The sequence below is a fragment of the Cebus imitator genome, unplaced genomic scaffold (genome assembly GCF_001604975.1).
Source record: "Cebus imitator isolate Cc_AM_T3 unplaced genomic scaffold, Cebus_imitator-1.0 Scaffold129, whole genome shotgun sequence".
NCBI classification, from domain to species: domain Eukaryota; kingdom Metazoa; phylum Chordata; class Mammalia; order Primates; family Cebidae; genus Cebus; species Cebus imitator.
Window position 1 is genome coordinate 420,040 of NW_016107444.1, and position 24,543 is coordinate 444,582.

The 24,543-nt window shown below is 50.6% G+C and overlaps 1 protein-coding gene across 11 annotated transcripts in view; it reads right to left on the reverse strand.

The window, feature by feature from the left end:
* Positions 1-373: 373 nt before the first annotated feature.
* Positions 374-24,543, reverse strand: part of ERI3 (ERI1 exoribonuclease family member 3) — a 135,474-nt gene continuing 111,304 nt past the window's right edge. For all 11 annotated transcript variants that reach the window (XM_017540764.2, XM_017540759.2, XM_017540757.2 and 8 more), the window contains one exon: positions 374-906. In XM_017540764.2, the coding sequence (XP_017396253.1) occupies positions 824-906 (83 nt within the window). In that variant the 3' untranslated portion in view covers positions 374-823. The remainder of the gene's footprint in view (positions 907-24,543) is intronic.

The window sequence follows — 24,543 nt, forward strand, 5'->3', positions numbered from 1 at the left end:
GGAGGGTTGGGCCAGGAGGGGATTGTCACAACCACTCCATGGGGTGGCAGGTAGGTTTGCCTGTGTTGAGGTCCTTAGCAACTCTCTGACCATTAACCACTACCAGTTTTACCCAAACTCCTGTACCTCAGAGCACCTGTGGTTTACACTCAAGGTGACTTTGCATACAGCCTGTGCTGTAGTCCCCACACTTCCACAGATGTGTACATACTGAGTGAGGGTGTCACAGGTGCTGCAGTGATGGCCAGTCACACACAGATGGCCTTGTGCACAGAGGCAGTCTGGAGCATGCTCTACCTACCTTCATGTCCTGAGAGCTTTAGCGCAGCAGCAGCCGTCTCACACACACACATGGTTTTGCACACACCCCCAGTGCCTCGTTTCCCCGACTTTATTCAGTGGCACGTTCACAGCGGGGATGGGGGTAGACACAAGGTGGGGCCTGATCTGTCCTGGAGCCCTGGGGGCACCACACACCATGCACTATGGATGGGAGGGGGCACAGGGGGGGCTTGGTGGCCCCACAGAAGCCTGTGTACCAGGGAGGAGGCGGTGAGTGCCTGGGTCCCCCTAGCCCAGGCCCACAATGGGAGGGGCTGATACTGGGCTGAGATCGAGGGGTGGGGATGGGGGTCACAAAGTGTCTGCTCCAGAAGGGCCAAGTGGCCAAGCCCTTGCCAAGGGCACAAGCCCAAAGGGCAGCTGGGGGACACTCTGGACGCAGAGCTATGCCACTCTCCCTCTTCCCCTCTGGTGAGGGAGAGGATGATTCTGGGCTGGGCCAAACAGCTACCCTGTCCTGCCCCATCCTGTCCTTGGCCGATCAGAACGGCTTCGATGTCTGCTTGAAGATGAAGCCTCGGTAGGCGAGTGTCTTCATGATGTTGGCAATGTTCTTGCAGTCGTCTAAAAAGAAGAGAAGACATTTAGATCAGCCCCAGATCCTTCCCCTTCATGCCCACAGGTGCTCTTACAAGGGTAGGGGTGGGAAGCAGGGTCAGATTCAGGAGCCACAGGCTCTAGAGAGGGTGGTCCCATCTCCTGGTGGCAGCATCCCTAGCTTTGGGTTGGGCTGGGTGATGCTGGGCCGGCAGGAAGCCTGGTCTCGATGCTTCTCAGTTCCATAATTCATGCTGGAAATTGGCCGGCATGTCCCGCCCCGGCCCCAGCGGTGATGTATGGGCGCCGTCGCAGTAAGAAAAAGGCAGAGTAAATGTGTAATTTCTCCCTTGACGGCCCCCGGCCGCTGGGCGATCCTTCTTGTTGCCGCCGCGTGGGGACGGCCCGTCCGCCACACTCCGTCTTCCCGCCACCCGCCTTGATGTCTCCATTTCATTACTGCGTGGCCATTCATCACACCCACGGCCAGGGTGACTTTGCCGGTACTTTTGTGTGTGTGGGAGATGTGACCCAGGCCATAATCACTGGCGACAAGGCACAAGGCTCGGCACTGCTGGGCCACAGCCCTGGGAAACACACCTGCCCTGTGTCCTGGGCTTGCCTGGGCACCTGTTCCTGTGCAGCCCTGACAGGATGGGGAGGGTCCAGATTTGTGGTCCTCCTCATAGCAGACACTCCTGCATACATCCTGCCTCTGTCCCAGTAGGCTCAAAGTGGGTGCTGGTCACTTTTCTGGGCCCTGTTTCTCCCCATACCTCATGTGGAATATGTCTGCATGTGTCAGACTCTCACAAGCGGTTTCTCCAGTGTTGGATGCTTTCAACTGTCCTAGAACCCTGGAGGCTGCAGGATCAGGCCTCTGGGCCTTCAGAATCATGGACATGGGCCGGGATTTGTTCCACCACCACCGCCACCACCAACTGCAGGAGGTGTACCTGCCCAGAGCTTATTCCCCTAGAGAAAGCCTAGGAGAAACAGCCTGAGTGCCTGAGTTTTTCAGTTCATCTGCCCACAGGAGCCAACTCATCCCCTCACCTGCCTCTTCTCCACCTCCCTTAGATGCTGCTGGGCCATAATCAGGGCCTCCACCACCACCAGCCTTCATAGGATCGATTGTAGAAATATTGTACATCAATGTCATAATCAAGCATGGGGGGTAGTAAGGTCAAGGTGGGGTCAGGAAACCTCTGCATGTCAAGGCCCACCCTTGCCAGGACCTTAGCCTAGGAAGGGGGACCCTCCAGCACTAGCAAAGGGCAGTGGGAGGGTCAGCCCAGGCCTTTTATCACTAGCCAGATCCTAGCTCTGCAAAGCCTGCTTTGAGCAGGCAAGTCAGACAGGGTCCTGTCTTGCAAAGCTCAGCATGGATGTACCCGAAGTGGATGTGGGCATGGAGAGGTGACACCTTCCCCCAGGGACTTAGGAAGCCGTAAGGGCTGGTCTCAGGCAGAACAGTGGGAAGACAGATGGGTGGGTAGTGGCGGCCATGGCAACTCCAGACGTGACCCATCCCCGTAGTTTATGGGCCGGACACGCGCCCCGCTCAGCTGAGGCCCCATCATTTGTCTCTCTTAGTGTGTGTGCCTGTGCTGTGGGAGTAGAGGGTGGAGGAGGGAGGGGCTGTGCTAGGCAGTTGACAGGAAGGGGAATGGGACAGGAAGGGGCCTCAGAGAGGGAGGGGTTAGGATGGGAACCATGGGCTGTGATGGTGCCAATAGAGGGACTATGATAGGGTGATTTTCTTCCCAAATAAGTCTGGCCCTGTCAGGGCACCTCCAATCTTTCCTGTCTCCTGCACCCTAGGGACCATGGCCGCTGTGCATATTAAGAATAAGTCCCCTCGTTATCTGCAATTACCCAGCAGCCACACACCTCATTTCTTCCAGCAGAAAAGAAAATTAGTTTTCTATTGACTTCATCTGGCTCCTCCCTCATTGCTGGACATATCATTCAATTTGCTTCCTCTAGCCCAAGTGACTGTCCTAGCCCCAACCCCCAGGTCAGCAGTGATCCAGTGGGCAAGCACTGATCTCCCACCTGTGCCTGGCCCTGCGCTGGGAGAAGGTCCTCATGTCCCAGTCTCTGTCCTTGACCTCTCCCCACTCTACACACTGGATAACTTCATCTAATTGTGAGTGTCAGCTACTGCCTGAAGATCACTGTCTCCAGCCTGGACAGCTTCTGGGCTTCACATAATCCTGAACATCTCTTTCTAGATAAACAAACTCAAAACATCTAATCATGAGCTAATTTTCTCCCCAAAAGGCTTCTTACCCCTCACCCTGCTATGTTCTCCATCCCAGTGAATGGTACCATAATCCACCCAAAATGCCCAAAGAAGAAACTTGAGAGTCATGTTGCCACTCTGCCCTCACTCTCCAAATCCAATTAAGTATGAACTTCTGCAGATTTTCTCTTATTCTCTGCCTAATCATCTGGGATTACAACAGCCTGTCCTCTTTCTCCCTTGAATTCATTCTCTTACAGCCAAAGTGATCTTTCTTACATAAATCTGATCATGTTCTTTCTCTTTAAAGCCATTCACTGGCTCTCCTTGCCCTCAGTTTAAAGTCTACACTTCTGTATTATGTCTTAAAGGCTCTGCAAAAATTGATCCCTGCTACCTCTGGTTTCTGCCATGCTTAACCCTCAATCCCTGGACTCCAATCTCAGGACCCACTCACTGTTTTCTAAAAATGGCAAAGTGAGTTTTGGAGACAGACAGACATGTTTCCAATCTTAACTTCACCCACTGGCTGCACAACACGCAGCAAGGGCTTAGCATCTCTAAATACTTAGGTTCCTCCACTAGGGTGATAATGGCCTTGCTGTTATTGTGAAGACCGAACAAGGTGTTGCACCCACGTCTTTGCACATGTTGTTCTTTATGCTTGGATTAACTCCTCTTTCTGAAGAAAAGGCAAGGCACCTAGTTTTCTGGAGGATCCAGTGGTGAGAAAGTGTAAACCATACAACTGATAGCACAGATGACTGATAGGGGCTGGCAGACTTGGTGAAACCAATTGGCATTCACTCCAAATTTTGACTACGGATCCTGTTTACTGGGTATTTCTGGAGTCTAACTTGTTGCAATTAGCCCACTATAATAAAGAGAGGCCAGGGAAAGGAAGAAATTTGCTCTAGTTCTCCTAGCAAATCAGTGGAATAGCAGTCATGGGCTTCCAGCCATAGGCTCTTTTTCCAGCCCTAGAAGCCTTGATAAGAGTCCATGCAAACTACTGTTTTTTTGTTTTCTAAGTCTATGGCCCTGCTATAAAGTGAGGAAACTTGGCAGAAGAAGCACTAGAGACAGATCTGGGGCTTTTAGTAGGCCAAAAGTTTAGAGAGAGAGAGCAGCAGGGTGAGTATGGTGGCAACACAGTCTCTTGGAAAGTTTTCTGCTTGAAGCTCTGGGGGCCACTTGGGTTAGTAGGCTTGTCTTCCAGCACCTCTCATTGAGCTAAGAAGGCCAGCATGAAGCTGCCGTAGGGTGGGAGTAGAGGTGCAGGGAGCACAGCCCTGCACCCACAAGAGGCCTCCAAGAGTATGTCTTCTTCACCTTCAAATTCTAGAAGGCTAACATTTGGTTCTGTTTTGTTTTGAGACAGTTTTGCTCTGTCACCCAGGCTGGAGTGCAGTGGAGTGATAGCTCACTGCAACCTCTGCCTCCAATTCTTGTAGCTAGGCCTCCCAAAGGGCTGGGATTACAGGCATAAGCCACCGCACCTGGCCAGGCTAACCTGTTTTTATGTTTCTGCAGGATCATCAATTTGTGACAAGATGACCCTCTCCTCTTCTTTTTTGGAGCATTAATATTCTCAATGTTGGAAATATTTTTATATTGCCAAGACCATAATGTGAGGAGTGCAGCTGCATAAATCCCTGAGAAAAGATTAGTGGGGATAGCACCTAACAAGGAAGGATAAGCTTGTTGGCTGGGCCCAAGGACAGTCAAATGTCTGCCTGACAAAGAACCTGCACACAGAAGAGTCCCTCAGATCACTTAGGACACCCAGAAAGAGCTCACAAAGGGCAAACAACCTAAGGCTGATCTTCTCCATTAGTGGCACTTACCTGGGAACTGAGTGGCAGAGGACAGGAAGCAGGGCCTGGGCTATGGAGACCCTCAGGAGGAAAGGAACCCAAGAAGTTGGAGGTCCATTCATTCAGCAAACATGCATTGACACCTGTGTGCTCAGTGATCCTGTACTACACTGCTTCTGAGGGATGTGCAAGACTCTGTAGCTCCCTGCCCTCAAGGAACTCAAAGACAGCTCTGTCAGGGGTGCAGTGTTATGAGAAAAGGACACATAGAAAAGTCATCTCGTTCTGTTTGAGGATCAGAGAAAGATTCCAAAGCTAAGGAGAAGTCTTAGGGGATGGGGGAGGGAGCTACCCCAACCAGTTATGTTGGGGTGAGGAAGATGTTCTCAGCATAACAGTATAGGCATATTTATGGAAGTGAAATGTGGAGCGTCCAAAAAATAAATAAGTTTATCAGATGGGTGGGAGGGGGGATGAAGAATCAGAAGGGAGTAGCAAGAGATGAAGCTGGTAGTCAGTGAGTGACTAAAGGGGATCCTGAAGAGCCCAAATGCTAAACTAAGGAGCTTAAGATGTTATTAATCTGAGAATGATGGGTAGATATTTACATGTCGAAGAAGGGGAATGACAGTACCAGATCTATGTTTGAGAATTATCATCCTAGGTGTGAAGACAAGATTAGAAGGATTAACCCCGAGGGCAGAGAGATCAATTAGCAGATTGTACTATGGTCCAGACCAGAAATAATGGCCCAGAACTAGGCCAGGAGTGGTGGAAATGGAGCAGAAGATCTATTGATAATGTGGGGGAAGTGGATGGAAGTAAGACAATTTTTAGGAAATAGAATGAGCAAGCCTTAATGGGGGGATTGGGACGGCAGGACCACTCACTGAGATAAGGCATACCAGAGAAGGTGCAAATTTAGGGCAGTAATAAACTTAGTTTTGGATGAGTTAAGTCATATTCCTATGGGACATCTAAATTTGTCAGGCATTTCTGTATGGTTTCTAGGCTTAATGTCTATTTTTCTATCCCAGCATTATTAAAACACACACACACACACACACACACTCTCTCTCTCTCTCTCTCCCCACCCCCCCCATGTTTTCTTCTAATACTTTCAGTTTTTTAAATATTTAACTTTTTAATCTGTCTGGAATTTATTTTTGTGTGTGGTAAGAAATAAAAACTAACCTTTTTTCCCCCTAATAGGTAGCCAATTGTCCTACCACCATTGATTAACTGTCTACACTTTCCCCACCCTTTTGAAATGACACCTCTATCACATATACAATTCCCATACATGGATCTGTTGGAGGCAGGAGAGAATGTACATGAAATGATCAAAGAAGCCAATCAAACTGGGGGAACAGGAGGGGAAGGACGGTGGCAAGCTGCTGATCTTATGGCACTAAGAGGCAGCATGGCCTAAAGGAACATGCAGATACATTCTGAGGTCTGCTGGAGTCTCCACAGGCCTCCTGCTTGTGGAATGCTTAGCTTGGTAACACACTTTATTAGTGATCTTCAGGACGTGGAGAGGAATGGGGTGACAGTCCAGGGAACAGGGTCCAGCAGAGATAGGGTAGGGGGGTTGGAGGGAGGGTGCGGAGAACAGTGCAAGGAGCAGGAACCATGCATGGTAAACACAGCAGGATCCCTGGGTGTGTCCATATTCTAGAACCTGTCTGTCTGTCTAGACATCCTGGCCGCAGTAATGCCCTGAGAGTAAAGTGCCATTGCCTAGGCCTGCTTGACAAGGACTGCCAGATTAAATGCAGCCCTAGCTCCATACAGGACATACTTACACTATAATTTTTTATACTAAAAAACTGTTTATCTGAAATTCAAATTTAACTAGTGGTCCTGTATTTACTAAATCTGGCAACCCTGTGATGGGGACCCAACAGCTGGGTGTAGTTTAAGGTTTAGCATCAAATGTTAGCTTAGAAGGAAGATGGGGGCCAAGGCAGTGAGTTTAGGACTGACACAGCAAAGGGCCCCAGTATATCCTGCTTCTGGGTTTGAATCCAATCTCTACCATTTAATAACCATGTGAACTTGAGCAAGTTCCTGAATTTTATTTAAGTCTCTTTGTTTTGGTTTCTTCTTCTCTAAAATGATAATTATAGCAACAACTTCCCTCAAAGCATTGTTAAAAAGATGAAATGAGTTATTTGTGAAGTGCTTAAAACAGTAGCTGGGTTAGTTATTATTTGTTATTCCAATAACATCTAAAAATAATATTATTCCAACAATATCCTAATATCCCCCCACGCCCGCCCAGTTCCTTGTCTCAGACATGGACCACACAGTCCCAAGCCCCCATTCATGGCCACCTTGGCACACCCGACACACCTCCCAGACACACACTCCCTTCTCCCCACAGCCATGGTTCCCATAGCTTCCTACCCCTCCCCCAGACAGGGTCCTTATAGCCTCCACTCCAAAGTGACCCCTTCTTTCAGCCCCTCCCCTCAGCCCCCTCCACCCCACCGAGGTGCCTGGAGGTGCCACAGGCTGATGGTGAAGGATGACGATGGTTCCACAATAAGGGGAAAAGGCAATTTCATCTTGATTAGCAGGCGATTTCTCTCACCGTAATAAGCGCGCTCCAAATAATTAGCGTGTTTTACGTAATAATGAAATTACAGAAATGCAGTCCACTTATTCAAACAACTCACCATTACCATATTTTTAAATATTAGACTTAATTAGAGTTTATCACTTCAGAGAAGTATGCGGACCGAAGATGTTTTTAAAAAAATCCTCATAAAGTGTTTATTAAGCGCTGGTAAAGCTGGGATAATGATGTGTTTGGAAATTAAGGCAATCAAACACTTACCGCTGCTCCTGGAGGCCAGGCATGGAAATGAGGCCATTACACGCCCATTACCCGCCAGCTCACAGCCACTTGGGGGCGGTGGGGTGGGGGGGGATGTGCCTGGCCAGGAGGGCACGGTGCCCGGAAACCCCTCTGCCAGCATCCCAGAACTGCCTGACCAGTAAGCACAGCATCAAACCCCTTATGTTGCTTACAGCACATTTGGCCACCAGGAACCCAACTCATATTTGGCCAGGCAAAGGACAGGATTGGTCCCAAAAGCCAGAGATGATACCCAAAGACCAACCCTGATCCAGACTCCCAGACCTGGCAGGACATGTCAACTTCATTCAAACCCAATAGAGAATGAGGACAGAAGCAAGTTTGGGCAGCCAGGGAGGTCCACAAGAGGAGGTGGTGGGGTGAATCCCACCTGCTGGCTCCAGCCACTGCAGAGGAAGCTAGAGGCCCAGACCAGGTGATCACCCCCAAGTCTCGGCCACACAGGAGGAGTGGTAGCTGGAGTGGTGGGAAGAAGCTGAGGAATTATGTTGGGAGCCAAAGAGGCAGAAGAGCCAGGGGCCAGGCTCAAGAACAGACCTGGGGCCAGAACCTGGATAACAGGAAGCAGGCAAGAATGGTGGCAGGGAGAGTGGTTGGTGGCTCTGGGCCCCATTTATCCCGGTGAATAACTAATTCTAGAATTTATAGTGCTGGGTTTTTGTTCTGTGGCCATTTATATCTTCGAGGGAAGGAAATGAAGAGGCAGCACGGACGCCACATCCTTCTGTGTTATTGCTTGTCTGCCATTTGCAAATCATTATTAATTGTGGGCCCTGGTGGCAGGCTGGGTGGGGGCCGGGCTGGGTACATCCACATAGCTCTTCATCAAGGACCCCAGCCGCTGCCCCAGAGAGCCAATTACCCCGCCCTGATTGGGATCAGATAAAGAGGGAATTTTTACAAATTAGGGAATAAATAGAATTTCCACACAGGGCGCGGGCAGGACCTGAGAGGCTATAATGAAAAACCATCCGTCACCATCAGTGCGGCCTGGGCATGCAGCCCCGGCACTCCCTCCTTTGTGGGCCCGCCCTAATGCTCAGGGGCCTGGGCATACAGGTCTAAGGACACCCCCAACCCTTCCAAGGCCTGGAAGCAGGAGCAGAGTTCTCAGGGGGTGCGTACCCGCTTTGGGCTGAAGATGCTTGGACCCCAGCTCTGGCCTGACCCTGATGCTGCCTCTTCTTTTCCCTACCTCTCCCTTCCTCAGGCTCTTGGGAAGGAGGAGACTGAGGCAGTCCTGAGAAAGACCAAAGTTGGGGACCACAGGGCAAAGATCACATCCATGTCCCCACAGCCATGGCAACCCTAGGGCAGAGCCCCAGCCCCATGGACCACTCACTCGGCTCCCGTTAGTGCTCCTCCCCTGGATCATTAAATATGTATATCTTATTACACGCCTTGTTAGAGTATCGAGCTCTATTGACTGATGATAAATCCTGAGCCTCGTCCTGGCCATAAATTTATCTGGAGATGATGAAGACTCAATAATCTAGTCAGGCAGATAATATCATCGGGCCTTAAAAAAGATCATTACATTATATGTCAGAATTAAAAGTGAAATACGCCGTAGTAACAGGGCGGCTGCTCTGGCCATTACAGAGGATGCCTGCCTCCCCCAGCTCAATCCCAGCCAAGGACCCATCCAGGTACAGGGGTCAGGAAGCCTCACCTTCCTACTGGTCTGGGATGCCACAGCTAGAAGTGCCAGGTTATAGCCATATCACCTACGGCCAAGTGAAGGGAACCCAGCCAGGGAGGGGTTGGCTACTGAGAACAGTTGAGCAGATCTGCCATCCCTGGCAGCCACATCAGTCTTCTGGGCCCTGTAGTGGTTCCAATAGGAAGGCGTCAGGGCCTTACCCTCTTCCAGAATGGCCTGAGCTACCAGGAGAGATTCGTTGCAAAATGAGGACACTGAGATACAGAGAGGCTATGCCACTTGCCTGTGCTACCCTAGGCAGCTGGAAAGTACCAGGACCTTTGACTTGGCCCCAGACACATGTGCTAGCAGCCTATCTGGAGCCTTTCTTGTGAGAACGCACTATCAATCCAGATCACAGCCACCTCCCTCCCGAGAAACCTGCCTGCCACAACCTCTGTATCCTGACCTTTGAGAAATCTTGTTGCCGGCCTCTTCGTTCTTTGACTTCAGCGCTAATGGCCTTCTCCATGGTATCTAATTTCTACCCATTTTCACAGTAACACACTCGACCTTTTAAACATCCTACTACTCTTCCTTTGAAATATTAAATCCAAACATCCCTGGTTTCTGACAATAACAAGGTTATTATCCAAAATGCTTGGGGATTTTGGATTTTTTCAGATTGTACAATATTTGCATATACATATCTTGGGGATGGGGACCCAAGTTTAAACATGGAATTATATTTCTTTATGCACATACCATGAAGGTGATTTTATATAATAATTTATATAATTTTGTGCGCTAAAGTTTTGACTGTGACATGAGGTCAGGTGTATAATTTTCCACTGTGGTGTCATGTTGGCGGTCAAAAAGTTTTGGATTTTGGAGCATTCTGGATTTGGGACTTTCAGATTAGGGATGCCTGTCTGTATACTTTTTCTTTCATTCACTGAAACCTTAAAATTTATACCCTTACTCTCTCCACATATATTGTCTCTCCTGTATTCACATTTTTCCTTGCCCACTTCTTTTTGAGTTAGAGTCTTACTCTGTCACCCATGCAGGAGTGCAGTGGCTCTGTCATAGCTCATCGCAGTCTCAACCTCCTGGGCTCAAGCAATCCTCCTGCATCAGCCTCCCGAGCAGCTGGGACTACAGGTATGCTACCATAACCAGCTAATTTTTTTTTTTTTTTTGTAGATATGGGTCTTGCTATGTTACCAAGGCTGGTCTTGAACTCTTGGCCTCAAGTGATCCTCCTACTTCAGCCTCCCAAAGTGTTGGGATTATAGACATGAGCCATCAGGCCTGGCCCTTGTTCACTTTTGATGATATACCCAACAGCCACCCCCTTCTGCCCTGTTGGCAGAGCCCACTACTCCTTCAAGTAATCAAAATTAATCCTTTTTGGTCTGAGTCATTTTTGGTGATCCTTTCTCCCTTGGGATGGGCATGTGTTCTGGCTACTGAGACATGAGGGTAAGTTTGCTGAAAGGCCTTCAAGGAAAATTTCTTCTCTCTTACGAAGACAAACATGAGGGAAAAACAGTCCTTTATATTCTGCTGGATGTTTTCATATCTGCACATAATGTCTGGGACTGCAGAAGCCATCTTCCAATCTTGAGGGGAGTTAGCCTGTGAAGACCATGCTGAAGATGAAAGAACAGAAAAATGGGAAAAAATCTGGGTCCTTGATAACATTGCTGAGATGCTGAATTAACCAACCTTAGAATCTGCCTTACCTCCAAATTTCTTTTGTGAGATAATAAATCCCCTTATTATTTAAGATATTTAAAATTGGGGTTTTTCTTGCAGCTCAAAGTATACTAACTGATACAGAATGTTAACTGCAGGAAGGAGAAGGACATAAGGAATGGACCTTATAATACAGAACTCACTGAATAAAGGAGGCAGGCCGAAGGACAAAGAGGACACTGCTATTTCAGGCTGGGAAGTTGCCCCCCACCCCCCAACACCCCGACTTTTTTTTTCTCTCTCTCTTGAAACATTTGATCAAATTGTTTCTTGCTGTATCTCAGGACACAGGCCATGTTACAAAAAAGGCTAAAAGAATCAAGTTTAGACTGAAACCTAAGTGAAAACAGAGAGGGAAGAAATACAGCTTTACTAAGAAAGGCATTTTATGAGTATGGTTGCAATATAAGTTGACTAAAAGCCCTGCAGTTCCACAAACTCATCAGACTCTTCAGAATTCTTTCTGCCCTGCCATTCTCAGCACATGGTTTTCAATCCTCAAACTATTTCATAGTCCAAAATAGCTGCTGGAGCTCCAACCATCAAATCTGCATTCCAGGAGAAAGGAAGGGGGAAGATGGGAAAAGGCAAGACTAGTGTATTTCCCAGCTGAGTTGTTTCCCTTTAAGTATCATCCCTGGAAGTCCCAGATAATACATTTCCTTTTGTTTCACTGGCTGGAGCTCAGAGACATGGTTGTACCTAGCTGTCTGGAAAACTAAAACAGTAGTCTTTTAACTGGGTACACAAAGATTATTACACAGGGGTTCTATAATTATACAGGGGTTCTATTTAGTGAAAAAGAAGGGAAAAGTCACAGTTTCTGTCCTAGTAACATAACTGACATGTCTGCCTTTGGAGCCTCGATTCCATGGTCCATCATTTCAGTCTTTTTCTTGCCAATCCTCAACTCTCTTATTACCTTTGTCACCCTTGCCTGGAAAAACCCAAACTCTGCCTTCTCCGTGCCTGCCACCTGGAGCATGTCACTAGAGAAAATCACAACTATACAGACTAGTGCCACTTATAAAATCAGAGTCTTCAGCCTTAGCTGGTATATAAAACTTCCCAGCCTATCTTCAGTGTTCCTGATCAGTGTGTACTCTCTTTCCCTTCACCCCTAGTAACAATTTCAAGTTTCTCCACGTTCCACAAATCTCAAATCCCCTACCCTCAACATAACCTCAAACCCCTCACCCATCTTATCTCCTACTTCACAGGAGCCACACAGAAGCCACTCTCCTGAGTCTGCCCCAGTCCTCTCATCTTGTCACAAGAGAGGGCCAAGCCTGATGTCACTTTCTAAGCCCATCCCTTCCATTCCACCTGGGTAGGGTCCAACCCAAAATCCAGGCCTTTTCAAGGTCCTTATATTATTGATTATTTGTATTTCCTCTGATACAGCTTCACTTTTTTCTTCTGCACTGGTTCCTTCACATAAGCATGTAAATATATTAACTCTCTTCCATCTTGGTAGTAAAAACATCTCCCTTTAACTCCCTTTTCCATTTGGCTAGTGCCCAATCTCTCCTCCCTTTTAGAGGTGAACTTCAGAGTTGTTTACACTCAAGATCTTATTTCCTTGTCTCCTGCCTTGCAATCTGATCACTGCTTTACCAACACTGCTTTCTCTAATGATCCCTATGACTCATGAGGATGAAGCTTATCAGGTTTTGATTGATGGACAATTGGTGAACAGTCCACTCCTTGAAGCTCTCTTCCCTGGGCTTCAGTGACCCACTGTCACTTTCCATGCAATTCTCCTTGGGTCCTGTGAACATTCCCTTTCTTCTGACCACGTCTTAGATAAGGGTGTTGCTCAGAGCTGCCATTGGTGCTCTTCCCTTCTCACTCTCTCCATCCCCCACCTCGGGCAAACTTGTCACTCTTGGGCGTCTAATTACCATATATTTTACAATAATTTCTAAGCCCATATTCCTATAACCGCCATCCTGGTCCAGGCCACCATCATCTCTCATCTAGGTAACAGCAGTTCCCCTGCCAATCTTTCTTCCATGGTGTCCTTTTAAACCACCAATCTGGTCATTTCACTCCCTGTCTTAAAACCCTTCAATGATCCTGGAGCAGAAAAAGGACATTAGTGAAATTAAAATAAGGTTTTTTTTTTTTTTTTTTGATACAGGGTTTCTCTGTTGCCCAGGCTTGAGTGCAGTGGTCCGATCTCGGTTCACTGCATTTCTGCCTCCCAGGTTCAGGCAATTCTGGTGCCTCAGCCTCCCAAGTAGCTGGGATTACAAGTGTGCGCCACCACACCTGACCTAATAAGGCCTTTAATGTAGCATAGTACCAATGTTAATTTTCTGGTACTGACAATTGTATTGTGATTAAGTAAGATGTTAACATGAGGGAAAGCCAGGTAAGGGATACATAGAAACTTTCCTACAAATGTAAAATTAATCCTAAGTAAAAAGTTTAAGAGTCAAAAATTAAAACTACCACCACCAGCTCCACCTCCGGTGGCTCCTCGCTGCTCTCAGGACTGCTCAGCTAATCCCTATTAAGTTCAATATTGCCACCTTGCCTGACTCAGCTCCCACTGCATTCAAACCCCTTTATAAAAGTCTGGGTTCTGGACCTCTTTACATCTCTGGTCTCATCATTCCCATTTTCCCGTTATACAGCCAAGTTCAGGCTCATTCGCCCCTTGGGTTTTCAAGTCCTATGCCTTCTGCCTGGAAAACTGCTCCCCACTTCTCACCTGGCTCATTGCCCTCTCCTCTCAGAACCGAGGCTTCCTAGCACTTCCTCTAGGTGCCTTCCCTCCATCACACGTCTGTGTTAGAAACCCCTTCTGTGTGCTCCCACAGCAGCCAATTCTTCACGTATCATAACTGCCTCTCCCTCACCTCGTGCTAGACCATGAACTCTTTGAGGGCCCAGATGTTATACACAGAGACCCTCAGTAAACACACACTGAAAAGAAGAAAGGAAGGACTAGAGGAAAAGAAAGAAGGGTAAGATCACAGGCAAACCTACTCCTGACATTTGCCACCCAAAGCCTTGACATGTCCAGGCCCTGAAACCCTGTCATGGTCTTTGTCTCTAGCTTCCAAAGCCCTGAAGGTTTCAGCCCCTTCCCTACTTCCGTTTCCTTCTAGCATCTTGGTTTCTCCAGGACTTCACTGTGTCAGGAGACTGGCTGGAACCTGAGCTTTCATTTGTCTGGCCAGCCTGTCCTACAAATCCAGGCAGCCAGGGTGGCAGTGGTGGTGCTGGGGCTCCCCAGTCCTAGCCAATGATGCCCTGGAGAAGGGCCTAGCTATGCCTAGGGACTCTGGGAAGGGGGGATGCCCTCCCTAAGCCCTGTCCCACCTGGTAAATATTTCATCCTCAAGCTGCTCAGCTAATCCCTATTAATTTCAATACCACCGCCTTGCCTGGCTCAGCTCCCAATGCATTATTTATCCCCTTTGTTTGTTTGTCGCTAACAGGTGGGCCCCAGCGGAGGCGCTGACTGGGGACAAGCCCACTCCATCACAGTGTGGCTGTGAATTAATCATGAGGACTAATGGCAACCACCTCAGCTCCAGGCACTTCCCTAGCTGCCTTCCCCTGCCCTGGCACCCAGGGGTGGGCCAGGGCCATCTCAACTTAACTCAATTCAAAACAGCACATTTCATTTACTATATGCCTACACGTGTCAGACACTGTGCTATGCTTTGGGGATATAAGCCAAATAAAACACGTTTCTTGCCTTCAGGGAACTTATAATCTAGTGAGAGAGACAGGCATTAAACAACTTTCAAACAATTTCTTAATTACAACTGTGATTAAATGCTATAAATTGGGGAGAGCAGGGTGCTGTGGAAAAGTACACGGGGAGAGGGGGACTTGATCAAGTCTAGGAGTCAGGGAAGACATCCCTGAGGAAGCAAACTTTAAGCTGAGCTCTGAGAGATGAGCAGGAGTTAATTAGGTTATGGGGTGGGAATATGGGACTCTGGGGGGAAATAAAGCCACATGGGAAGGCACTGGGGTAAAAGAAGGTGTGGCAGGTTCCAAGAGATGAGGGAAGGGTGTGGAGTAGGGAGCAGGAGGAGAGTGGCTTAAGGGGGGCAGGAGAGGCCAGGAGAAGATAGAGGCTGTGAGTCTATGCATAAGTAGACAGGGGATTTTCCCCTAAGCCAACAAGGCTCAGAGTGGGGACTCTCTTCTGCCTAAATGATCAAGCGGTCCTGATGGATCGCCAGGGAGGACTAATGGAAACCACCTCAGCTCCAGGCACTTCCCTAGCTTCCTCCCCCTGCCCTGGCACCCAGGGGTGGGCCAGGGCCATCTCAACTCAATTTAACTCAATGCAAAACAACACATTTTATTTACTATCTGCCTACCCATGTCAGACGCCGTGCTATGCTTTGGGGATATAAGCCAAACAAAACACATTTCTTGAACACAGGATTTTTCACTCACCACCTCCAATACACACTCCTACCACCTCTGCTGACTTGAGCAACTGCTGATTTCTTGACCTTGTACTTGTGGCCTTCTGAGGCTGTCCCTCGTGCTAGGCCCACCTCTTTCAGGGACTCCTGGATTCCTACTTGTCCACCCTTGAGGTGGTCAAGAGCATTAACCCTCAACTGTGCAGGTCAAGGAATTCAGGGGAGCACCTGGCCTGGGGACTTGTGAGGAGATCTACGTGAGCCTCTGAGCATCCTGAAGGCTTAGATGCTTCCATGGAAGGACAGGTTGGATCTGGCAACTTAACCCTGTGGTGGAACCAGGAACACGGCTGAGAACATTGACCTGCCTCAGCCCAAAGTACTCATTTCACCTCCCACGAAGTAGCATTCCTCACCTCTGAAGCCCTGGCACTGGCCTGGGCACTCAGAAGACCTCAACAAACATTTTCTGAATGAATGATTTGTAACACAGGCAAGGCCCCATCATCTCCCACAAAGATCTTTTTCCCACACACTTCCCTCAGAAACTTTTCTAGAAGGCCAGGCACAGTGACTCATGCCTGTAATCCCAGCACTTTGGGAGGCCGAGGTGGGCGGATCACCTGAGGTCAGGAATTCAAGACCAGCCGGACCAACATGCAGAAACCCTATCTCTACTAAAAATACAAAAAATTAGCTAGGCGGGATGGTGCATGTCTGTAATCTCAGCTACTTGGGAGGCTGAGGCAGGAGAATCACTTGAACTTGGGAGGCAGAGGTTTTGGTGAGTGAGCTGAGATAGAGCCATTGCACTCCAGCCTGGGTGACAGAGCGAGACCTTGTCAAAAGAAGAGAAGAAGGAAAGAATGAAAGAAGGAAAACTTTTCTAGAAATTTAAATAAAGGAGCAAACATGGGTCAACGATTTTACAGTTCTTGTGTCCAGTGAGCCTGACAGGGGCCATCATCAACCCCATTTTAAAGAAGAAGAAATAGAGGCCCAGGATGGTGAATGACTTACCTAGGACCACTCAACCTTGAAGGCATGAGCCTTAAACAGAATGATGTCAGCCCAGTTCCAGGCTCCAGCATACCCAGAGATATGCTCCTTCTGTGGGCATTTCCCTAGGGACCCTAGCTCTCTAGAACGATCCTAAAAGGCACCTGGTTTATGAACTAGGTGCAGCTCTGCCAAGGCAGAGGCCTCACTGTGCACATGTTCAGGGTTTGTAATTCTATTCAAAGTTGCCACTTTGAAAATCCATATGTCTCCAGGCTCCCTGTACATCATGGTGTCGAGTCTTGGAGCAGAGGCATCCATCAGGGGCTCCCGAAGGCCATGGTCTGCATGCCCACGATGGCTGATCCCACCCACGTGCCTGATCTTGGCTCCCGGCAGCCGGCAGCACTACTTTGCCCTGTGCATAGACTCACCGTGGCCCTAGCCCGTCCACTTGGCCCTGTCTCACCCTGGCCTCAGACTCCTCTGGTTGCCCTGACTCACCCCTGCCCCAGAATACCTTCTTAGCCCTACCCGGCCTCCGCTCTTCTCTCTCGGAGCTAGGCAGCCAGCACGGAGGCAGCCTCGGTAACTCGCTAACGTGCTGCCCATGCTGTTCTTAAAAATTTATGACTGTGCAACATGAAAAATCCGGCTGAGGAGCCATCATTAGCGGTGCTGCCTCCCTCCCCCACCAGAGGCACCCTCGTAAATTGAGATTTATGGCTGCGGCAGGCAGGGCGGGGGTGTGTGCAGGCGATGAGGATGTCGTGGGGGAGACAGGGAGAGACCAATAAGGCAGCGGCGGGGCCAGGGGCTCCCCCCTGCGGCAGCTCCGGTTTATCGCAGGCTGCAGTGATAATCTGCGGAGAGTTAAGGGCGGCCTGGGTATCAGCACTGGGCAAAGAAGCGCTAGGTCCCGCCTAGCAGTGGGACTGTAGGGGTCTGGGAGGGGCCTAAACCAATCACCGGCTCCTTTCCGAGTATAGGGCGAGATCTTGAGGTGCCAGGTTCCAAGCAAAGGCCTCCAGGGAGGAAGCATCATCCTTGCTGAGATCACAAGGTCTGGCCACGGGAGTTAGCTTCTCCCACCAGAAGGTTGGGCTGATTGTCCTATTCCAACCCAAGAGTGATGGGGAAGCAGGAAGGATGCCTGAGAGCCTCCTCTCCCCTTCCTCTGGTAAGATGGGCACGTGGAAGAAATATTAACAGTGACAGTGTAGGACTGAACCCCATCACATAGCCTCCCCCCACAGAGGCCGGGCTGGGGCTGAAAGGAAAAGGAGGTAATCCCACAGCCTGCCCCCACCCTGCAGGAGGAGGGGAGGAAAAGTCCCCTCCTCCTCCTCCTCCCCTGCTCACTTAGCCCTGTCAGCCAGGCCATTATGAAATTGGGGTTTCATTTACAGACTAATTAAACATTACAGCTTGTTCACAATTACAACGCGGGGATGAGGGAGTAACTAATTACGGAAGAAATGAGCTAACATTTATCTCTGCTCCCACCCTCCCTCTCCCCACTGCCCCCCCAATCCAGCTTCTTCCCACTCCCTGGTCACTACCAACTCTCTAGGCTTATTTCCTAGGTCTGGGGGACTGGAAGACGCCTGGTAATCCCCAACCCTGGATATAAGATCTAACTGCTATTCCTGGCTATCTGGGAGAGGAGCTTAGAACTCAGGGCCCTGTGGCAGGAGACAGTAGGGGCTTTTGTGCAAGACCCTGTGGATAGGGTCCGTGGTGGTATGTGTGGCTGTATCTAGTGTGGGGGTCTGCTCTCGGGTGTGTGACAGTGCTGTGGGGCTTCGAGGCTCTATGTTACCTCCATTTTGTGGCAAAAGGTCTTGATGCGACTGCTGCAGATCACTGTGTCACGGGATATGAGCGTGAATGAATCATGCCCTCTACCCTCAGCCCCAGGCCAGGATAGAAAAGAACTAAGCGGCTGCAGGAGGTGATGGTAAACACAGGCCTGGGATGTGGCCCTGATAGCCCAGAGCCCAATTCCTACCGGGGGCGGCCCCATTCACTCTCCTGCCTCAGAAGCAAGAGGGGCAGGGTTACCCTGCCCTGGGGCTCAGCTGGCCTGGCCTTGGCCTCTGGCCAGATGCCCCCTGTGGGGCCCAAGGAAACCTCCTGGGGGCCTGGGGTGCCCCCTGTGGGCAGGAGTCCTGGGGTCTGGCTGGCCTGCCGCAGGGTTTAATAATAGTAACAGTGAGTGTAAGCGTTTCCATCCTTCCTGCCTTTGGGCAGAAGAAGAAAGGAAAGAGGAGGGAGAGGAGGGAGTGGAGGGAGCCGGCTGAAGGGAGGCTTTGAGGCCTCAGAACTCACATCAAACGGCAGGATCTGGGCCTAATTGTCTGACCCCTGCCCCTGCCTTCAATCAGCTCTGCGGCTCCCCGCCCGCCCCTTGCCTAACTAGCAGCCATGTTCTCCTCATTAGGACAAGCTCCCCTTGCACACGTGTCCCCGGACATGTCCCCAGCACTCCCAGCTCCCAGCCCTGCCTGGTGGGAGGGTACAGCAGGGACCCAGTTTTGGAGGGGCCTCTGGGACAGCTATACCCTCAGCCACCACAGCTAGCTGGCTTGGGCTGCACCAGCCCCTCTCCTTGAGCTACATGGGCCTGGATGCCATGTGCTGGGACACTCTCCTGAGCTGGCTCAGCTGCTGGGTGCATTCTGTCCTCTGTGTGTCCTTCTTGCTACAGCCCAACTGTCTCAGACACACAGCTCCTGAAAGCAGGGCCTGTTTGACTCCATTCCCCTTTGGCCTGGTTCAGCCTGGCTTGGGCAGGAGGTCTGAGTCAGGGTCTATGTTCACAGGCTAGCAGCTGAAGGGACTTGGCTGCCTCAGGTACAAGGATGGCTCACTTAAACGGATCCAGGCGTGGTGGCATGTTGAATACCTGCAGCTGGGAGAATGGCAGTACAGCAGTACTCATGGTGGTGAAGAACTCAAACCCTAGACTAGGAGAGATCTGTGTTCAAATTCCTGCTCTCTCACTTCCTTGCTGAGTAGCTCTCAGTCATGACAACCTTGTGGAGCCTCAGTTTCCTCACATGCAGCAGAGATGACAGCCCTTAACACAAGGTTTGAAAATTCAATGAGAGAACAGATATAAAGCCCTCTGTAATAATACCTGCCACTCAGCAAACGTAGAATGACACTGGTATGATTCAGACCAGAGTGAACAAATTCTCCTCTCCACAGGCCCCACTTTGCCCAGTGGGGCTTAGGCCTGATCAGTAGTCTCCAGGATGGGAGGAGCTAAGAGGAAGGGTCCAGAGCCCTGCAGAAGAGTAGGGGCAGCCCCAGCAGGCACAGCTAATGCCGAGGGCAGAGCACCTACGCTGGAGCCAAAGCATAGGGAGGGCTGTCCCACAGCAGCTGCAGGTGGAGGGGTGGGGCCCAGCTTAAGGAATGTCAGCTGGCATTAGGTCAGATGCGGTAGGTCGGCAGGGCTGGCCCATGAGGTGTGGATCGTCCCATGAGTACTGCAGGCCTGAAAGGAGGGGCTACTGTGAACGCCACTGGAGTGAAGGCTGTCTGTGCTGCTCTAGGGATTGATTCTCAGGGTACCAGGGACTGGGGGAGGGGCCGGCCTGGTCTGGGCCCTGACATTGTCTCTCACCTTAAACCAGTGGTAATGACTTGCAAATATTGATGAAAACACAAACTAGAGAGATTGTGTTTTTCGGGAAGTGAAGGTGGGGAGAGGGGATAAGGAGGAAAATAAACTGAAATAAAGTCCAGTTATCTCCCATCTGTGGCTGCTCCTAATCCCCCAGCCCAAAGGAATCCAATGCAGTCCCTTATCTGCCCTGTCAATCACTCAATCACCGCCCAGTGCTTGGTAGGCACTGTACGCCCTCACACACACTCAAACACATGCTCACACATGCACACACATGCACACACTCCACTGACTCTTGCTCCAACACTCCCGCCCACCCCCAGCCCATTACTCCTCTGAGTACGAGCAGCCAGCACGCAGGTCCTGCCAGATGGATGCAATTTGCATAATATCAGCAGCGGAGGCTGCAAGATCACCAGGGGTCAGGGCGCTGACATCCCCGCACAGTCTATCTGCAAGTGCTAATTTGGCCAGCATTGATCTGTCTTTCTGATTTCTTTGTCATTTAAGTCTGCGATGGTTTGACAGGAGATACAGAGAGAGACAAGGGGAGGTGAGGCCGGGGCCTGGGGCTAGGAAGGTAGAGAAACAAAGATTGTACTTCCTGATGAATCAAACACAGAGAACACATACATACATACATACACACAGGAGAACCTTCCTCCATCCATCTATCCATTCTTTCATCTGTGGTTGCTACTGAAGAACAGTCTGGTGTCTGGCAAGAACCAATTCCTCAGTTGTCTCTGGGGCTCCAAGGGGGTCAGCTCAGGGATCACAGAGCCAGGACTCTCTCCCCAGGCACTATCCAGGCAGGCCCTGTCAAGGCGGGGAGAGTTATCCCTTCTCATGACCATCCACCTCCCCAGCTTCCCACTTTCTCAGGGCCACACCAGAAAGAACTGGATGGGAGGGGGCCATGGTGTTGGGGAAGCAAACACTCTACTGTACTCCGCCTTTCCCCCTAAGGTGGCTGGGCTGACTCCACCTCTCCCAGCCCTGAAGGTGGCCAAAGCTGAAGGATGCAGGCAAAGCACCTTTCTGCGACAGATGGGGAGAGGGACATCAATGTCTGTAGAGGCTTCACATCAATGCATCACCACTCAGGTCATCTGAAGCCCAGAAGACTCCATGAATCTCACTGATTCTGAAGCTCTCTAGCTGAGCCAGGAAGTCCCATGAGATCTAAATGCTACCTGCTAAACCCTCAGCCAAGGTCCTCACATTCTCCCTTGCCTTGGGGCGGGGTCCCCCACAGGAATGGAGACACTGCCAGGCTAGCTATCATGGAGAAAGGGGATGGAAGGAGAAGACTGCAGCTCTGGGAAGCAGGAGCCCTCTGCAGACAGGTAGACATGGTCACTCTGTCAAGGGATGCAGAGGGGTTTGAGGCTTCCCAGAGGTACAAGGCCCCCTCCCCCAGGCCACAGTGGCTCTGTCTTGGCACCACCCCCTTTCCTTGCCTATGGCAGCAGGAATAGGGTGATCAGAAGGAACTCCCTGCTGGGCAAGAGGGGGGCTGGCGTTTGGTGTGTGCTAATCCCGGGCCTGAGGTCTTCAGAGGGACCCGGGAAACTTCAAGGAGGGAAGGCAAAGCTGTACTGCAGACGAGCTCATTAGCCAGCACCCCCACAACCCCCCCCCAACGAGGAGGAGGGCGGGCAGCCCAGTGAGCGTGGCGGCAGAGGCGGCAGAGAAAAGGCTGTCACTGTCCTTTCTTCCTTTTGGTACAAGCGTCTCCCTGAGCCGACGATTCTCCCGCAGTGACACCTCTCACGGGCGCTAATGAGATCCGTGTCACAGAGCTAATGCGTTCTGACTGGACTCTTGATAGACACCCCACTCCTTCAGGGGAGACCACAGGCTAGCACTGCCCCCCTGGGGGCCAGGCCCCCACCCTGCCACCTGCCAGCCCAGCTCTCTTGCCAAACAGTTTTGGGTAGCAAGCTCCTGAGAGTCCACTTGGTCTCTGGCCATGCCACCTGTACCACATGCCTCAGTGGGATCTTCCTCCATCCCAGAGCGAGTGGCCAAGTTCCTAGGGCAGGACCACCCAGCCGGGCATCAGGGAAGGTTCCAGTTACTCTCCTAGCCAGCTGAAACCAGCAGTAATCTGTGGGGCCTCCAACTTACAACAGCAGGTGAGATTTTACTGACATTTCCTGTGCAGATTTCCAAAACGAAAGAAGGAGGCCCAGGCCCTGCCCTTAGAGAACCCAAGTACACAGGGCCAGATCATTACCTCTGACAAATTATAACAGGGCCCAAGTATGTATTTTGAACACTCATACTGGGAGGGCCAGGCAAGATTCCCAGAGGAGGTGGCCCCTGGAAGATTAGCAGAATTTTCCTGGGCCGTGAGGTAGGGAGAGAACTGAAATCACAAAGAACCATCAGGGCCAGAAGGAGGTCAGATGCCAACAGTAGCAGCAGACGGGGAGTGGTGATGCTGCCCTTGCTTTCTTCCTCAGCTGCTGCTACTGAAGCTCTGTTAAGGCCTACACGTTTCACGTGACACTGAGGGAAATGAGGGAAGCAAGCTTGTTTTCTTCCACATCGTCTCTGTTGGTAGTGCAAAGCCCAATACCAAAAGAGTGCTTCACAGTTCAGCAGTGATAAGAACACAAGCTCTCGGGATCACACCACTGCACCCCAGCCTGGGCAACAGAGCAAGACTCCATCTCAAACAAAAAAACAAAAAAACCCCCCACAGGTTCTGTACTCAGATGGGCTTGGGTTTCAATCCTGGCTCCTCAACTTAACTGGCTGTATGACCTTAGGCACATCACTTAACTGATCCTCAGTTTCTTAATCTATAAAATGGGAATGATGATGCCTGCCTTCATAAGACTGTTGTGAAAACTGAATTAGTTAATATAAAGTGTCCCCAAATAATGTGAGTGTTTGATGCCCCTTTGCTGAAATGAAGGAAGGACCATTCAGCAGTCCCCTGTGGAGGCTGCCCTGCCTCAGAGCCTGTGGTCCAAACCAAGGATGCTGACGGAGACCATGCAGGCCGTATTCGCCACAACCTGCTCCAGCACCATGCTGTTCACCAGGCTCCCAAGGCCTCCCCAATGATGTCACGCTGACAAGCCTCCAGCAGCCTTTCTGCCAGTGCTCCACCACCTCCGGACCCTCTTTGGCCATCCCTAAACCCGACTTCACTCTCAGTCCCCAGGGCCAAGCCCACTTGTGAACTGTGTGGGGGCAGAGCACCCTGTCTGCCATTGTTACCAATACATTTCTAGCACCTACCATGGCTCCTGATAATATGGTAGGTCCAAGGTAGTGTGTACTGAATGAAAGGAAGTTTTACCCGGTGCCCTGCCTCTATTTCCACAGCCGACACCCTCTTGCTTACCTTGCTGTCCCTCCCCTTCAGTCTCCCTGTCTAGTCTCTCCTCACGAGTCCTTCCCCTACAAACTATGAGCCTCCTCTGACTGAAGCCAACACTGACCACATAACTCCCCTGTCCGAAACATTCCTACAGCTTTCCCACACATAACCCTGTCACCCCAAGCCTGCCTCCATGCTCTCTCAGCACCACCACACCACCCATGCCACATCCCTATGGCACTGCAGGAGAACTGAGCAGGCCCTGGACATGGTCAGCTGTGGGATCTGCAGCACTCTTGCCTGGCAGCACCCAATGCTGCCTCACCCCCCTCAACCAATACACATACCACTCCCCACTCCAGGCTGGCAGCTCCTCACACAGTTAATTAGCACCATGTCACTAAGGACCAGCCTGAGTGGCCAGTGACAGGAGCTGACCTCTGACCCCCAGGGCTGGAAAGCAGTCCACATCAAACTCTTACAGCGCGACCCTTTTAGCACGCACAGTAACTCGGGGCACCGCCAGCTGAAGCTCATTAAAGCTGCCTCTTTGGTGCGAGGGCCATTAACCTCACTGTTCAAAACCCACGCCTCCCCTCCCCGCCTCTCCCAGCCCAATTAATGCCCTGCATCCTCCCTCCCTTCCAAGCACCCTCACCCACACCTCAGAGCCAGCCTGGAGATGGCAGGGCAGCCCTCTTCATTCAAAGACTACAAAGACCAAGTGTCAAGAAGCCCAGTGCCCTGGTGAGCCCGTGTTGCTGGCAATGGAGGAGGGAGCCCCTTCGGCCCCATGGTGTGCCCAGCACTGCATGAACATTTTCCACAGGGGACTCACTGAGCCTTCCCAACAGCCCAGAGAGGCAGGTGGCACTGTCCTTCACCCAAGGTTGCAGGGTTCTGGGTGGAAGAACCAGAATTACTTCTGGC